The following is a 19263-nucleotide window of genomic DNA, read 5'->3' as shown; positions in this document are numbered from 1 at the left end:
TTCATAGGTAGACATATTTCCAACTACATGCCCAGCCTGAAAGTGGCAAGCCAGAAGGACAGGGACCATGTTTCAGGGACTGTGCCGTTCCTGTGATAGCTCAAGCTTCATTCATGCTTTGAGAACTATATAAATAATCACCTTAATTTGTCTCAAGAGTGCTCATCTTGAAATTGGTGCAGCCTCATTAAGTCTAATTAAGGCATTCAAAAAAAACAACCAGCTTGTAATTGTGAGCTGTTCTAGAGAGTTCATTTAAACTGGTCTGTCCACCCATGGTGCTAGGCCCTCCCCTGTAGATGCCAGGGGGTTCAGTCCCCCAAATACTAGTGAAATCTTCTCCAGTACTGCGTCAGGTAATCCCTGCTGCCATCATACTGGGAGAAGAACAGAGACACAGTAACTACATGTTGGTCCAACACCCCAGAGAGGCTCAGTTACAGAAATGAGAGACAAAACCGTATTTCTTGAGGCCCGTATCAACCACACCACTGCTCCAGAAGTCCCCAAAGAGAGCAGAAGCTTTGCCTTTTAGTACTTGGGCAAGTAGGAGAAAACAGGGACATACTTTTCCTTGGCTGGATGAGAAGAGGAACGGTTCCAGCCAACAACAGAAAGAGCTGGCCACCCTGGCAGCTCGCTGTGAACTCCCTCCCCGCCACGCCGCGCAGGCGGCACGCTATGGCTCTGCCCGAGACCTGGCATAGACAGCGTCTGCTTCATCCCTACTGCGTTTGCCAAACAGCCTGTCCTTCTCCATTTGAAATCCCGAGCCCCCAAATGTTTCAGGGAAGAACTGGGAAGTGCAGAGGGAAGCTCACGCAGTTTTTATTTTGGCACCATGCGGTCCGCAGCCCTTCCCGGATGCGAGCCACGCAGCATTAGCACTAATCTGCTGCCACCCCTCCGCAACGTTGCCTGCGTTTTGTCCATCTGTGTTGCGAATCCTGTGTGCTTACCATGTTATCCTAGTGGAGCTGGAAGATGCCAATTTTTATATTTCTCAGATCGCAAATCCTGTATCCCTGAAAAACTGACTATTTTATAGATAATTCACTAACATCAATTACTTCTTCTGTTTCATATGAACTCTACAACCTTGTATCATTCAAACATTAACCCTTTGTAGCCAAGCACAGCAAGACACAAAGCAGAAACTGTAGCATCTGTTTTTCCTGAAGGTTTTTATCACAGTGGAACAGCATGTAAAATAGCTTCATCACCTCTACTGTAATTATTCAGATTATCTTGAATGTTCTTGTAAAATTTTAATAAAGATAAATGGTAAAATGAGAGCAAGGCATTTTCAGTCCTGCACATTGGCACATGAAATTCCTCATGACTTAGCCTCCGTTCTCATTTCTTTCCTGCACATGCCTGAATTATTGGCTTCTCAAGGCCTCAGGCACCATGGAAACTGCATAGTATGTGCTGCTGCACCAGACTGTTAATTATAACACTAAGTTGCTATGTGGCTTTAGGAAAATTAGAGTCTCTCTGACTCAGTTTACTCATTGTAATAAATGGGAAAACACCACCTAACCTTTTCCCTGAGGATTACCTTCTCCAAGTTGATTTTATCAGTAGCACACAGAGATCCGAGTGCCATTTCGGTATCACCGAAGACTATGAAAAACAAAGAGTGCTGAAAGAAAGGAAGCTGCTGAAAATATTGGTACTAATAAATCCACAGCAAAGCAAGGCTACTTTATTTCTGTATAGGACTGTCTAAAGACAGCCTAAAGACATTCTAGAAACATCTTTCAAATGAATAATGCAATTCTGTACTCGCAATATCCAGTAAGACTGTTCTTAGTGGGAAAATAGAATTACTTTAACTGTCAAGCATCAGTAAAATTAATTTCTGGGAGCTGGGAAAAACTCTTTGAATTACATTCCCTGGAAGTAACTATTCTTACAGAGGAGAATATTGTATATTTGTTTCAAGACTAAAGAGCCTTTTAATGAAGCTGGAATCAGGAAAAGAGGGGCGGGCTCTGTTTCAAGGACAGGCAAGAAGACACGACTGTCTCAGCAATTCACAGAAAGAGGACGAAGGTCCCTCTGTGTGTAATATATTATTTTTAGAGGGTCTTAAAGCTGTAATAAATTCTTGTCTAGTCTGATAGGAAAGCATCAGATCCAAAACACTTTTATATAATTTCCCTCATTTTCTGTAGGAGAGGAAAGGATTAGGTGTTGAGACAAAATTTCTGCAACTAGTCAGAACACACGTATGTTCAGCCTCCAGCTGCCTTTTTAAATCTGAAGTACCTCAGCTGGTTTGGATTTAGCTGAGCTGCTCAAATTTGCTATTTCAGTGAATGAGAACAAAGTCTAGGCCACCATGCTTAGAAAGTGTCAGTTCTTCGTTTCAGGCTCAACACTAATTAACCACACTGTGCATTAGTGTATATGCAAGCTGTTACTCACTACTGCAGTGCCAAATTCTGGCCTCTGCGTGTATCCAGTACTGGAAAACATTACATCATGATTAATAAAAAGCCCAAGAACAAGTAGCAAAAACTAATATGGACTTCAGGAGGAAAAGCAAAGGATAATACAATTACAACACACACATTCACTTTGATACTACTTCAACCACTGAAATGATTTTTAATAAATAAATGACAATTTTGTTTGCGGACACTGAAAGCTTCATCCAGGATCTCGTGATGGAGGTTAAGCTCCATCCATCTGCATGTGATCCTTCACCTCCCTCTGAAAGCAGCAGCACAGATCACAACCTGTGGCACGTAACTCTGCCACCGGACTATGGAAAACCTTGATCACTGGCTGCAGCAGAAACACAGTCTCTCTAGTGATGAAGATACTTGCAGGCTGGCAGCAGCCTACCAGGCTTCAATGGTGTGTAAATAGGGAGACCTCTTTCCAGCTAATTAGAGCCTTGTTCAACGACCAAAATGTTTTAAAGCAGGCTGGAAAGTGAACTAAAGAAGAAAAAATACCAAAGTTTATTCAAGTTGTTAACAATACACAATATGTTCATAATAAATTTTATTTAGATGGTATATGTAGAGAACAGATGGTGACCATGTATTTAGTGAAAATACTAGACCAAGACAAATATAGTTGATAGAGAATTTAAATAAAGATCTAGGAATTTTTCATAAACACTTTAATTATCATGTTCTAAAGACAGCTGAAGCTTTTTGAGAAATCAGTGGGTAAAATTACTAGCTACAAAGATACCGTATTGCAAACCTAGTCCTTCATGTTCCCAGTAGTGAAAGTAACATATCCCAACTCTTGGTCTCACAAACGTCAGTACACTTGTCCTATAGGTGTCCTGGACAGCACATAATAAAAACAGTCATTACTACACAGGAAAAGACTAAGTAAATCTTCTACTCCATGAAAAGCTTGAGGGAAAATTCACAAATGGATAAACTGAAATGTACACTGTGTTCTACGAGTGTGCGCATTCAGGAATGCTATTCATATTTAAAATACCTGTCAGCTTTAATAATTTAGCCTTCTCATGCTGTGAAAATAAGAAGAAAAAAAAAAGGACACTCATAGTCACTATCTATGTATAGCTTTGCTCTGTTTCCACAGAGCTTGGGAGGACCCCAGTTTTACTGAACACAGTTTTCTGAGATCTTCTGCTATACACTGATTGCTTGACACACATTCAGACCTGCAAAGGTCTCATATCAGAGCAAGGGGCAAAATTTGGTGCRTAAACAAAACATGATTCCTGGTGCTCCAGGAAAAAGAATGAGATGGGATGAGAGGAGAGGAGAAGAGAGGGGAAAATACATCCAGAAATAACAGAAGACATGGACACCCAGCACTGACAGAGAATTCAATTTAAGCTCTTGAACAGATTTTTGACTTCAGTTTTGCTTCTGTGATGCTTAGTAAAAGGAAAACTATGATCAAAGGTTTCCCTGAAGTTATGGCATTCAGCTACCTAATAAGGGATAAACTGATTGCTACAGTCTTTTACCTAACGGCATCTTTAACAGTGTCTTCTTCCTTCATTTGAAACCTTTATCCCCCTGTCATAAATGCTCAAAACTGGATAGTAAATTCAAATATTCTCAGGACAGGAAGGGAAAGATATGTCTCACACAAACAAAATTTGACCACATAAATCTCAATTTCACAAGAAAACTAAGCTAGGAAATAAGAATGAAGTATTCAGCAGTTTCCCTATAATAAATACATTTACAAGCCATAAATACAAAGGAGAATCGAGAAGAATTTTGTATAGTTAACCAAGGCAATATGACGGCATGAATCCAGTTACACCGCCAATACACCCAATTATGAGTTTGGTAGGAAAAATTCTCTCATTAAGTTCTGTTCACAGTTTTGTATTTCGGAGCCTTTCATTATAAAGAAAAAAAAAAAGATTTGCTATACTGAAATTGTTAAAAGGAAAAGTTTTGGGTATACTGCAAATCTTAAAGCAAGTTCTAAAAGCTAGCATGCCATCTTGTTATCCTAGTTACAACATGAAGGACTTTGATGGACAACTTAGAAAGCAATCACTGCAAACATAGCCACTCAGCTGCATGAAGGGAAGAGATCAAGTAACTGGAGATGTTGCAAACTGAGTGCAGAATTAAACTAGTTTTAAAATAAAATTAATCCAAATTATTCGGCTGCAAGGGCTTAGAAATACAGCACGGAGAACTAGTCTACTCTCATTTTACCAGCAGAACCATTTGAGACAGATCTCCTAACTGATCACACTGATATCAAGACATATGCAGACAGCTCACACGCTGACATGTATATACAGTAGTCTGAGAACACTTCACATAACTGAAGTCACTCAGATCTTTGTTTCCTCTTCCACAGACCCAGGTGATACTATTTCCTTGTTTATGCTGTTTTTGGCCAAGAAGGTAATGGCTAAAGCCTTAATCTGGAAAAGATGCAGATGACGCTCATTGGCAAGGTCAGCTACAAGAGTTGGCAGGGTACATGTTGGATCCATCTGCTTAGGCATATATACAAATTATTTGGCAAGGCATGGATAATATCCCAGTAATTTTGGATCAGATTGCTTTTAGATTGCCAGGTGGAAGCAGACAGATTTCGATCATCTGTTGTTTGCAAAAGGCTGTGACTCCTCCTCCTTAAAGCAGACCTTGCTACAGGCATCCATGCTGTGGCTGCCTCTTGGTTAGGGTACTCATAGTGGTTATGAATTAACTACTACTCTTTAGTCATCTGTCCCAATGGGGTAATAAAAATGCACTCCCCAAGGATTGCTGTTTATGAACCAACTGATTTAACATAAAAAGGAACTCATTCTAGTCCATTCCTAGTTTTGAAAAAAGCTTTAAAATGAATTTGAATTTACCCGGACAATTCTGTTTTCTTCTTTTAGTTCAGTATTTTTGCTTACACAGCCATATTTACATTGACACAACAACACAACAAAAGATCTGCCCACTACTGCTCACAAGCACTGTGAGAAATACTACTTGCTAAATAACGCAGAAAGTAGATTATGAAAAGAAGATATATCAATGTCGTTTTTGTTGCTGCCCCCATCTGGCTGATTTAACTCTCTCTGAAAACTTTCATGGTGTTAGTGTCTGGAATAAAAATACAGCGAATAGATATCGATATCCCACCATCTTCAACACTGTATAGTTATCTTCCATGCCAATCTAGCTTCATCTGGCACCTGATTAAACAATAATTGGGCATGGCAGCAGCACTTCTTAGTGACTTCCTTGTCCTTGTTAATAAATCACAATTGTCAATTTACAGTAAATTAGGTGAACTCTGCTCTCTTAAGCCTCATTTTATTTAAATCAGAAAGATTTATGATCCTCCAGGGTATAATATACCTTCCATTACCTCAGTAGCTAGTAATCAAGAATATGTCTGTCAAAGTCAAAGTGCAAGGATTCATCATATTATTTCTTAAAAACTCTGGTTCTACTCCTATCAGTATGAAATTTAATTCTCAGCGGACTTCTGAAGTTTATTTTTCAATTATACTCATTAGTATGTAAATCCTTATTGTCCTTCTAAAACTCTCCTTACAGAAGCACTTTGGGCCTCAATGGTCTTTTGGGCTTTTAATCAGGGACAAAAGATATGTCATTAATGTATCATGGAGTCAATTCATGTAGTGCCTAACTGAAAAGAAATCCAGAGGTGCAAAACCAGATGAGGTGGCTGCTTGAGAGCTTCCAAAGTTACTGGATCAACTAGTAGATGCAGACTACTCCGCGAGTGTGCTGGGAGATGGACAAGAAAATTAAGTGAGCTGTGGACACTGAACTAGTTGATTTTGCCCAGGGTTGCCCCTTTACATAAAATCTAACCAAAAAATATGCAATGTGAAAAAAAGGCATTAAATATTTTATATTTAGTCTCATATTCAGCCAATATTCATGAATGAGACAGCAATGTCTTCAGTACCCTCAAAACACTAAGGGRCCTATTTCTTTTTAAATACATGCTTCCATGATATAGAAAAACATTCCTTCTCAGTCTATCAAAAGCCAGTGGCTCATTTCTAGTGTGAACCCGGTAGAGAGAGTTGTGAAGACTGGACACCCCTTGTATAGAAACCACGTTCCCAATCATAAGAAATAGCAAGTGCAAGAAAATGTAGTTGTCGTGTTTTAAACTTATTACTCAAGGCAATTAACCTAGGCCTAACACTTAAGCAACTGAACGCAGAGCCCGCCTGAGGGAGAAGGGACACAGCACATGCAGGAGTCCAGTGACACCTGAAACAAGGAAGGGCTTATGTGATTAGAAAACCTCTCCAAAGTATTCACTAGATTTCTGAAATAAATGGAGCTAGAGCTGCTGGAAAGGCACAGTCTGAGCCTGACACAGACAGACAGCGACCGAGCGCCCCAGGAACACACGTGAAGTAGGTACAATCCTACCTGCAGAGCACGTGCCCTTACCTCTAGCAGCAGTCTGCTCATTCCCAAACTGGTCTGGCATTGTATAATTTCTGTTAGCGGGAGAGAGTTTACCCTCACATTATAAAGAAAGCTTCCTTTCCAGCTTAGTCTGCTTACAGCAATACCAACAATTTCATCATCCCCAAAAGACAGGGAAAGGACCAGCCGTGACATGAACCTCTGTTCACGTTCTTGGACGACAAAAGAAACCCAAAGGCCACATCCTCAAGGCCGGTCAGTGCCAAGGAAGCCTCAAGGATCACAGATGACAGACGAATCTAACAATAATCTAATAATAATCTAACAATAATCTGATGGACGAATCTAACAACAGAATCTAACAATAARGATTTTCATCTGTGACCAACTACTGCTACTGATTCAATTATGCAGAACTGGTGGGATGCAGAAAATTAAGAGCTGGTTAAAGAGAACTTGATCAAGCAGAGATACAGCAACTGGCAATCACCTGAAAGACAGACAAACCACTGAGGAAGAAAAATTGTTAGTGCAACAGAACCAAGCAAACATAGGAACAACTGCTTGAAATTCAGATGGAAAGCCAATAAAAACTTTCCCTTACCCTTTACCCTGGGAAAAGAAAGATAGGGAGCCCTGTCTCCTAAGGCATTTAGAACTAGACTAGATAAAGAGTAGTAAAAACGCAGAGGGGAAATAATCCACACCGGCCATCCCCCGAGTCCCTGGGCCACATGCCCTCCCGTGGGTACAGCTTACTAATCACCTTAACCTCGCTGCTCAGCTCCGTCTCCTGACGCAGCACTGAACAATCAGAGCAAATGTCTCGAGCTGCTCAGCATCTGTTTTCTTGCTGCCCTAACACAAATGGAAATACTTCTTTAGATTTGGCTTTCTTGTTAAGAGCCCTCATTAGGGCATGCCACAAGACATTACTGCGCTTTTTACAGGGCTTGTGGTGGGCGTATGCACGCCTCACCACCTTCAGCCAGCGACCGGGGCGGTAATCCCTCCTTAAGCCTTTCATTTTTATGCTCTTCTGGATGTAAATTTCCATTTCCTTTAAACCTACTGTAATAGAAAGGTCAAAAAGAAACACGCACAAGGCTGGCTGATGCACAGTAAGTTTTATGGAATATGCATGCTCAGGAAAATGCTATGCTATCTGCTGTTTCTTCTGCCCTAGGTGCATTATGCAAATTATAAACACCTAATGCTGATACTGGTCTTTGCCGTACAAATCCATACATAACTGCAGGTGGTCTTATTTTACACGACCACCCATTATCTCTCACCCCTAAGGGCTTTCTGCATTATTTAAATGAGAATGGAAAATGCTTCTTTCAACATTCATTAATAAGTATTTTAAGCATGGTCAAAACAAACAAAAAATAAACCAGCCAAGACCACAAAAACACGTCCTAAGAGAAATTAGCACAATGAGCATTTAAGGCAGAATCACCACACACGAGCAGTATTTTGCTATGCTGATTTCTTCATCCTGAAACTTGGCATTGAACTTGCATTCCAGTGTCTGTCCTCCCTACCCTGATGCTGGAAAAAGAAAGAGGCCCAAACAGAGCAACATGTGAAGACAGAGATGTTTGAACCCTCACCTCACATGGAGGAGGGCAGCCTGGATTTAAGAGTTCCTTCCAATTTCTCCTCCTGCTGGAACTCCAGCTTGGGGATTTATTTGTGCACTGCATGATGTATAAGGGGACTATGTGCATATGTTACTAGATCCAAAGAGACAAAAGCAAGGAGTTATATTTCCAAACAGTATTAGCTGAAAAAACTAGAGCTGACATACTCTCACACAGCTGGCATGCATCAAGAGCCAAACCCGACTCCCAGATACACTCTCATAACCCCACCCAAACCAGCACAGCTAAGTGAGAAGCTGGCCCATTGGAAAAACATGCACTATCCAGGCTTTGAGCTGTAAGAACTGTCCAGAATATGTGTGGATGAGCAAACACCATGAAATTTTTCTTTTAAAATCAGTTCTTTGTCAATTATTCCTAAGACAACCATTATTCTAGGACTCTGAGAGATGATTCATGCAACACTACAGAGGTACGCCTACACCGCAAAGTGCAAATGCAACAAACTGGCTTTGCCCATGCCCCAAGCAAACGCAAGGCCATGAGAGCCCTCGGGAGTGAATGATGCAGCCAGCGCAGCCCTCAGTCCATGCTAAYGGTGAAGGGCCTGTCCTAATACAACCTGCTCACCATCCCTGTGCTGAGCTGTCACAGCCTCTGCTTGGCTTGCATCTATCCATGCAAGTGCCGGCACATAAACATTAGATATACATGAATCCCATATATCCCAGCGACGCTTTTCCTCTGCAACTCTAAATTTCTAACCCTGACTTCAGCAATGAAGCCCTGGGGGCGAGGGGGATGAGGAAGGGCCAAATTCCTTGCAAAAGTTTGGAGCCAGCTTCCTCACTGAATCTTGTTGCAGCTTCGCTGTCATGCCTTCCACCACAAGAGTCTGGCTGCAGAGGATACTCTCTCCCCATTGCCCAAGAGCTTTCCCAGGATTTTTCCGACTGTATCTGTCATTCTGGATGAAAATTCTGGTGCATTTGCTTGAACCCTCGAGACACTGCCGTGCTGCTATGAAGGACACTGGCTGAACGCAGCAGCGAAGTGAACAGAGATGGATAACATTCACAGAGCARCTCTACCACAGACACACATCAGCATCTGTTGCCTAAAAGGTGGGCTATGTGCTATACTAAATTTACCTATCTTCACTTTCCATTTCAGACAGCTTTTGGTACTAGCAGAACCCAGAGATGACAAACATCTCCGAATCCCAACAGCTCGGGCTGCCATTTATCCGAGCAACCAAGGAGGCTGTGGCAATGGCTGGGCAGTTACTGCATTTCATATTCCAGCTTGGCAAAGCTCTTTTATATTTCATACTAGATAAAACACAGACGTATTTTAAACTGTCTTTCCCCAGTTCTACAGATAGCTCTATTTGGAAGAAGGAAAATTACTCTCCTTCATTTGTTGCTCCCTCAGTTTTAAGAAAAAAAAGTATGAAAGACACAAAAATCACCAAAATTCCAAAAAGGAATTTTCAGATAAACTTCAGAAAATAGCAAAGGCAAAAAATATTGGCTGTTGGTTTCCACTTGCCTTAGGTTTTTTTTCGTTTGTTTGTTTTTTACTATAGCTATTCAGGTAAATCCTTTCTCAATGACTCGTTGATTGTAAGTTTGATTATTCTGTTGAATTCTAACACCCATAAGCTTGATTTTACAGTATCAATGAGACTACGTGAAAGCCATACACTCTGCAGGATAAATGAATTAGTACGGTCCCATCATCTGCTTAACAAGCAGCCGCCACTCGCACACGTACGCGCATGCACTCCAGGTGGCTAGCATCACTTAAAGCAGAAGCAAGCTCCGTTTCTACACTTGTAATCATACTTTATAATCTAAACCACACACACCATTTAAATAATCTTTCAAAGAGTACTGTGGGGAAGAGAAAAAAAAAGTAGATGGATAACTCCACCTGTGTCTGTGTTTAATATGAAAACAGAGGTTTCATAGTGTTAGGAGACGTTTTGTGCTAAGGCCCACGGCACCCTGGGGCTCTCGGGGCGCACCCTGCCAGGTCCCAGAGGTGACAATCTCACACCGGTGCCCGCCTGGCGAGGCGCCAACGGAGAGCCCCGGAAGCACCGTTTCCACCATGCCTCACCTCTAGCAACGCCAGAAAACATTCCTCCACCCGCCTGAGGAAAGAGCAGCAGCAGCACAGACAGCTACCAGCACTTAGCCTCCACCCTCCCTAAGCGAGCAACCCCTGTTTCTGCCTTCATTAAATACAACTGTGTAGCCCACTGGCCCCTCAGCTCCGACAGCCCATGAGTTACCTCATTTTTAAGCTCACTCAAACCAGCATTATACATTGCTAAAATACCCCATAATCTATGCATTTGATATGAAAAAGCATTTGGGGGACCATGAAAAATAAGAGTCTTGGTACAGACCGGGCCATCTTCAATGGGATAGGGAGCAAGACGACTCTCGGCTTTTGTGAGCATGGCAGCTAGAGTAACTGGGAGAAATTCCTGATGCCATCAGGCACCCGTTCGGCAACTGGTCACACAGGCAGCTTTCTGCTAGCTGATTTACTGTTCTTCTCTGAAGGCTAGCAGGAGCACTGAAACCCCACATAGCTGTGTACCCCTTTCCGGGGAACACTGTAAAGCCTTCAGCTCATTTGAATGAGGTCAGATTTGAAAAAAGGGTGTTTTTTTCACTTTATAGATACACTCCTCCACACAGGATTTTTTTCAAAATCTACATCAAACAAGGAAAAACAAATGCTGAGAGGGCAGATTTAGGGCAATTTATCAAGGTCTGGGAAATAGCTTCCAGATGGATAGAGTTGTTTGGTGCTGGCTGGTGAGAAGGAAGCAAGGTATTGTTATTGAATTAGCATGAATCTCTGGTGGAGAACGGCTTGGTCGAGATAGAGGGCTCCTTTCATATGGTTTGCATTTGGACCTGTCAAATTTCATTTTTACTCAAAAACCTGTGGTAAAGACACAGGGTTCTTTTTTGCTTATTAAATTTCCCCCAATTCTCTCCGTGCTGTTATCCAGTCAGTATTTTTAAACTGCCTGCTTTGCTTTAAGTGCCCTGCCTGGGTCTGTTTGCTCTTCGCCGTAGCTGGATGACAGCTTGGTGCTTACAAGCACACAAGTGGTTTCGGATCAGACCGAGTTCACGCACCGAGCGTCACCTGAGAACTCATGCAAGAGAGAAGAAAAGCTACATGCTCTGCGACATGTTTAAACTGAGTTACTTCAAGAGTTCATCAAAGACCTTTCTAAGTAAAACTGATGCACACTGAGGTCTAATCCACATAAGAAATTGTTTGCTAATATAACTAGAGGATTAGTCTCAATTATTGTTAATAAATCCTCCCTTTGTAAACTTAGCTTCTACCAGTATAAATGCACCTATACTAGTGCATTTGCTAATATAGGAATGCTGTAAAAAAGAAAAAGAAAAAAATAAGGGGAAAAAGAGACATGCTCAAAACCAATATATTTCTACTCTGAATACCCTGGATATCTGCTCCATGATGCATGCCTTCTAGAGTAAGACATACACAAATATCTATATATTTTCCTGCTAGTTTTGAAAGCTTTTACTTTTGAAGTTATCTTAACAGTTACCTGGCCCCATCTGAAGAATTCAGCCTGGTTTATGTTATGCATCAAATTAAAATGCCTGCTCTTTGTTCTGCTAACCTGAGAAGATAAACAGCCAGAGGTTCCCCCCTCAAAATGACAAATCAATTGATACAAAATAGTCTCAGTTAAATGATTTTGTGACAACATGGTCTTTTAAGATCCTAGCAAAGTTGCAGGCTGATATGCCAGTGCGCAGAAGGATTTTCAAAAATGGGAGAAAATCACCAAAGGTTTTTCCAGTCATGTAGGAGAATTACTATTATTCTTGGGTAATAGGCATGGGGGTGCTGGGGTGAAACAGAAGAAATAAGCTTTACATCTTTCATCTTCCAGTGTTTCAGGGATCCACCACAATTACTCTGTCACCATCTGGGATGTATCCCAGGCAAACAGAGAAGGGAAATGGTGTTATCATCAGCTCCAACTAATTCCTAAATCCTACCTGGAATGTAAGACATGGATACTTGTGCTCACTTCCCACGTGTATGTTTTTCCTTGCCCTCCCTTTTTTTTTTTTTCTATACTTCTTATTACTCTGTTTGATGAGCATCTGCTTTAACTGACCGAGACTCTGAAAGAAATGTCCAGTGAGGCAAATAAAATCACAGTCTACAGGATGCAACCCCCTTCTTTGGCCTTGCCATCCTACCCCTGTCCTGTCAACAGGTCATATGCCTCATTTATTACTTATCCCTCAGCTACTGGCTACTGAACTAGGCTTCCAGTTATATCAACTCTGAAACAAAGTCTTGGTAGCCTTAAGCTCTCATGACACAATGTTAACTATGGAAGCTATACACACATCAGTACTCAAGAAATTGTATTACCCCATGACAAGATTTTCCAGTCTCCTACCTAGGAATGGACATTACGTGTTCACAACACTTAACGTCTACAGAATTTCAGATGACTCTACAGACATTATTGCTCAGATGTCAGAGGCAGCTGAATCTGTGGTACTGTCTCTGATCAATTATCATCTTTCTGCTAATCAGTCTGTGCAAATGGATGTAAGCTAGCAGGCATCAGAACATGCTGATGCTTTGGATTAAACTGGTCTTAAGTTCTAGTCTGAATTGCCTTCCCTTTGGCCTGGCAGCTTATGAAACAGTTATTTTCATGCTGGTGAAAGAAAAGAAATGAAAAGAAAGATAAAATCAACTTGCCGTTTCATAAGGAACTTTCTACATTATAGAATCACAGAATAGCTAAGGGGGGGAGGCACCTCTGGAGATCGTCTAGTCCAACCCCCTGCTCAAAGCAGGGTCAGCTAGAGAAGGTGGCTCAGGATGCATCTCTATAGTCATGGCTCAGAGAGAAAGAAATACCTTTGCTGTTACACAGGATAAAAATTTGTAGCTGAGTGCAGTTGAAAGGTCACACACAATCTGCTTGAGTAAGATATCTGTTGAGCTCAGCTGCCTGTAAAATTGACTCCTCACGGTACAACAATTAAGAAAACAGAAGGCATGGGGAATACTTTATTACTTTTCATGTAGTGCAGTTGTAGTCTTACCTTGAAGCCAAAAGGGCAAGTGCACTGATAAAACTCCACTGGATCATTGCTGCACGTCCCATTGTTCTTACACGGGTTGGAGAGGCAAGGGTTGCACTTGGACACAACATTGATATCTACCGGCTCTGGAAAGGCAAAATATGGTGTATTAATACAGAACTGGATTACAACATTAATACTTGATGGTACTTCCACATACATTTTTTTCGAGCGCAGTATTCTCCCTATGCTGGCACAAATGCACATGCTGCTGGTGGAACTTTATACGACATCACTGAATTCCCAGGGATTAGAGAGATTTTAAGTACTTAAATCAAGTGCTGGCCAACACTCAATGATGCTTATATTCTCATCTGAACATACAAACATCAGCTCTGAAAAAACATCCTGGAAATCTCCAGAAAATGGGCTTATATGTATGGTTTTCAGCAATTTCTCCTTCTGCCAGTGCAGGAAATTCTGCAATAGCAATCCCTAGGGAACAATAATAATGACATTTCTACGGCTGGTAACAAGAATGAAAGTGCAGATGCAACAGCAGAAATGAAAAACATGCACAAGAAAGATTTAGCTAGAGGTTTATGGAAATGTATAGGTGCAAAATGTTCTACCATCCTTTATTTGAACTGATTTGAATTTTTAAAATTTATTTCCCTCTTGTTCTACCCAGAAGAGAGATTATCAACATTCACGTACTTGGAGAAAATGCAACAAAGATAAATATGCAAATATTTTAATTTATGTAGGTAAATACGCACATCCGTATTTAAATCATTTAGTAAACCACGTTTTTGAACTCAGCTCTTCCAAAGAGGTAGTGATATTTGCGAGCCAGACCAAAACAATACCAAGTGTATCTGGGGTACCAAATCAATTAATATTATATCGCTGGGTTGTTACAGAAAGCTAATTCAAACAGTTATATTTACAATAAAGAAAATGTTGATTCTGAAGTGAAAAAGTTTCAAATATTAAAGACCTAATGGCTTTTACAAGTCAAAAATAAAACCAAACACTTTACAAGGGGTTAAACTGTATCAGGCAGTAAAGCCCTTAAAATAATTTTATTTCATAAAAAAAAATACATTTTAAAATATCTTAAAACTGGTCCTGTGCTGATCAGAAGTGGGCACAGACCTTCCAATATTGAATGCTACATGATAAGCAGGAGGAGACTGCAAAACACCCTGGAAGTGAAGCCAAGAAGCTTCTAGTTGATGTGAGAGAAGAGGTGGAGCTGTGGAGGGTTACCAAAACCAGGGATGCCAAGATCTCTTCCTGTCAAGGATTTGCTTTTGGCAGTCCTATATGAGACTTCATTATTAACTTTGAATACTTACACAGCACCTATTGGGGGGTAAGAATATCACAGAAATGAATATCAAGGAGCCTCTGTTGAAAAAAGCCTACAACCTAGAGGCCACATCCTGATCCCATACTGACGGCAGTGTCATTAAGAGTGCCACCACGCAGTTCATTGCAGCATGAAAAACAGGAAATATCAAGGAAAAATACACAAAAAGTAACAAATCCAAAAAATAAAAGACCGTTGTCTTCCTCTTCTATCTTTGGGTTTTACATCTAACTAAATGTCATGCATGTTTTAACATGTACTTAGGACAGCAAGAGGAAATAACATCTGACTTTCTGCCACCAACGGCGGGTGGAGAGCAACACACTGGAGCTACTTTTCTCTTGGTCCTCCTGGGATATACACAGGTATATTCTGCTGCTTGAGGAGCACAAGAGACAGACACCAGTGCGGCTCTTCTGCTGGATTTAGAGGTCACTAAGCCAGAATGTTTTCTATTATTTATTTATTTTATACTACACACATGTACATTTTCCATTTATTCCTATGGCATAGATCACAGCTAATCAATGTGGGAGCTAATAAGAGCAGTGTTAGTTCCTAGCACTTAAGTAGTTCATTACTTTGCCCTTGGGGATTTGATTTATAAATCCATACAGCAAAATGCCCTCAGCCCAGCACATTCCTTTCCACTACTGCATAACTAGGAGGGCAATTTAATAAAAAGCAGAGCTGACTTTGCATGACTTGCACATTGCATACTTCTGTTTTCTTGGCTCTGCTGAGACATAACCTTCTGCTCAGTCACAGGCCAAAAACATAATTTTAGTAAAAAGAAGTTTAAGTCTTGTTTTTTTCTTTTCCTAATGTACAAGTAACCGGAGGTCACAGAGGTATCTGTGYGCTCCCTCTAGACAAGCCGGCTAGGTGCTGCTTACAGCAGGGCCCGGGCGGCACGCAGCACGGCAGGGCTCACTTCTGCACCACGGACCCAGGCTTTCGGCAGGGTTTTTCAGCCCATGCTGAGCTCTGTGCCAGCATCACCTGAGCTAGGATTAAATCTCCGCAGGCTGACGCACAGACGTACCCTCAGCGTCACCCTGCGGAGAGTGCCACGCTGCTGCTGGCAGAGGCGAGGAGGGGCCAGCGCTGTCCCTGTGCCGCACAGGGGCATCGCTGACCACTCTGATAAGTTTCGAGATTGGTATTTCAAAATAACTAAGTTATAATATACTTGAAAGGCTAGAAAACTCAGCTCGAGCTTGGAAACGTGTGTTTTAAACCCATCTCAACACCATCTTCTGTTTGTTCTGCAGTTTAATCCCAGCCTCTACGAAATCACCCTGCCAAGCAGTGCTGTAAGCATGGTGCTCCGAGACAAGTGAGAACAGGCTTTGTGCCTCATTTCCATTTCTAAGAACGACTACTGACCCTTCTTTTGATCTATACATGATCTTCACACATTTGCCAGTAACCTAAGCAAATCTCCAACAACTCTCCTTTTACGATAACAATATACAGGTATATGCTAATCCACATTCCATAATATGCTACTTATTTATCCCCAGGCAAGTAAATACCTTATCACTTGTCTAGCCGCTCTATAACACAGCATGTTTCTGTCTATTACTATCCCACACTGTTAATAGCTGCACCTCAAGCCTCTCCTGAACGTATGCTATATTCTCATATAAAACATTTTCCGTAACATACAGGTTCTGCTACAGAGCTGAAGAGGATATACGGGTGTTTGTGGATCTTCAAATGAAAATGTACTTTTGGTAAATATCCGCTTTACACTAGAATTCTGTTTCTCAGTTTTCGAGTGTATGTGCATAACAACAACAGTGCTCCACATTTTAAAGCAACCATTACTCAACCAAAGTTTTTTGGGGTAGGTAGAAGGCCAAAAACAATTTATTTGATTGAATAATCTATAACGACATCCTATACGCTAGCTTGCCATTATATAACACAGTGCTACCGACAGGAATACGGACTCCTCTGAGGTTTGCTGTTTTCCCTTACAGCGGTGCAGTAAACTCCAGTCTGCAGAGGAAAACTTGCAAATGTGACTTGAATGCAACCTGATGGCTCGGAAACGAAAGCCAAACCCACCTCCTCTGAAATTCCCTTGAAAACCAAGCAGCTGGCCACGATAGGGCGCACAAGGGCAGCAAAGGCGCCCTGCCGAGCGGCTCCGCGCCCGCACCTACCTTTGCACTGGAAGTGGTGGGTCGGCGTGGTGAGCAGCAGCCTGTCGGCCATGGGGTCCGGGCCGCTGCAGCGCGCGATCCCCGGCTCCTTGTAGCCTGCCTTCACCCACTCGGAGAGCCAGCGCAGGCTGCAGTCGCAGTGCAAAGGGTTGGTGCCCAGAGCCCTTGAGGGGTGGAAAACATTTAACAGCGGTTATTTCGCCTTGCGAGCAAAGGTAACGTCCCCAACCTCATCGGGGCATGTTTTATTCTGCACTTTTACGAGAATGCCTTATTCCAAAATGTGGGAGAGAAACCCACTGAATGGTCAAAAAGTGACTCAGAAAGATCTCCTCCAGYATTCCTTTTCCTTTCCTTTCTTCCCATCATTACTTGGGGACATTGGATAAATATCTAACAACAAATTACGTTTTCAAACAAGTATGCTTGAGCAAGATCAAGAGCCTCTCATGTTTTCATCAAATTTACTGGGTTGGTTCTTTAACTATTTGGCCTTCGTGGGCGTATTCTAACAGCGAATGTTATTAGGTTGGATATGGTGACTCATGTTAAGGTCCTCTGGCTGGATGAATCATGTGCACAGAAGAGACCTCTGCTTTCAAAACTGAAACCTGATGTCTGTTAAGTCTGTTTATGGGCTTTGAAAACACATTTGCCGGTTAACCCATCCCTTGAGTGAGGCCATATGGTTGCAATAGATGCATTTAAATAGTATAATTATAATTCACATAACTTTGTCATTATTCATGGAGCTCTATCCAAAAAGAAAACACTTGCCTATCTGCCTTAAATTTAGGTGCTGTCTTGACTGATTTAGACTCAGTTTTCTGATAGGGAAAGTGTCTTTTGAGGGAATTAGTCACTTATGAACAAAGTCCACACTTGAGAAAAGGCTGTTTACAAACAATTTTTGAAAGTGTGAAGAAATGCACATTGGAAGTCTGCATTTATTCTTCTGAAAGTAACTGTAATGCTTCAGTTGTGCAACACGAATTGCAATGGAGAGACAATTAACTAAATAGTTAAAAGACAAGCACAGAGAAGAGAGATTACAGAAAAACAGTAATTCAGATTGGGTTTTAGACTTCACTATTACTGCATATGTTAAAAACTATTTTTAGGATGGTATTTTAAACTCGAGCTTCTTTCAAATAAAAATATCAGACAGGATATTGAGATAGACACCTTGCTAAATTTGTTGATACATTTCCATTGGAGTAACTAATGAAACCACTGTGCCCTCAACAGATTCATAATGAGAGTTCATAGGTTCAAACCCCATCCAGGGCTCATTCATCAAAATTAAATGTGTACTGCAGCACAGTATTAAAAAATATCCATCCATTCTTTCTGCAAATCCATTGCTTACAATAGAAAAAAACCCTGCTGGGTTGACCTTGTGATCACGTAACCATGATCAACCACTTGTCTGAGGGCAACCAAAATGCAACAGTGAAAGTTGGACTCAGAAATTACCTTTAACATGGAGCAACTGCAATTTATAAAACGGGAGGGGGAGGACAAGGGAAGACTAGCTACCATGTTAGTTACACTTCATAAAGTACTTTGGAAATAAAGCTGCTCTATAGGTGCTAGAAATGCTTGGCAATAACATTGCTGTACAGTTGCAGAAATTATCACATGTATCTTTTTCTTCTTTCCATGTTTAGGAACTACAGTGAATTCTTGTATTTTAACTCACATGTTCTGTCACACACTCTATTTCTCTGTCTGTTATAGCAAAATATTTCCTGGAGGTAAAAAAAAATCTTGTGCTGTAATGAAATACCAGCACCAGCATTTTCAAAATGCAGTGCGGGTATTTCCTTCCCTTCAGCCTTCAGACACTTTTTTTTCCCCCTTTTTTTGAAACAACTTACAACAAGGCTAATTAAAATAACTCTACTCACAATAACATGGAGGTATAAAGAGCTGGGAGGGGACAGCTTATTTTTATAGGTGACTGAACACAAGTTTGAGTACAGAAGAGACGATTCAGCAGGATTAGGAATCGGAGCCGTTTATTGAAAACCTGCCCGAGAGAAACACGTGCCGCAGGCAGCCCGCGCGTCCCCAGGGTGCTGG

The 19263-nt window shown here is 41.3% G+C and overlaps 1 protein-coding gene across 1 annotated transcript in view; it reads right to left on the bottom strand.

Annotated features, from left to right (window-relative positions):
• The window catches only part of SLIT3 (slit guidance ligand 3), a 515694-nt gene that overhangs the window by 60314 nt on the left and 436117 nt on the right, over positions 1-19263 (bottom strand). The window contains exons 27-28 of the mRNA XM_026061340.1: positions 17179-17342; positions 13651-13775 (exon numbers count right to left, since the gene is read on the bottom strand). Of these exons, the coding sequence (XP_025917125.1) occupies positions 13651-13775; positions 17179-17342 (289 nt within the window). The remainder of the gene's footprint in view (positions 1-13650; positions 13776-17178; positions 17343-19263) is intronic.

The sequence above is a fragment of the Apteryx rowi genome, unplaced genomic scaffold (genome assembly GCF_003343035.1).
Source record: "Apteryx rowi isolate R43461 unplaced genomic scaffold, aptRow1 scaffold_18, whole genome shotgun sequence".
Lineage (NCBI taxonomy): Eukaryota > Metazoa > Chordata > Aves > Apterygiformes > Apterygidae > Apteryx > Apteryx rowi.
This window is presented reverse-complemented; position numbering and strand designations above follow the sequence as displayed.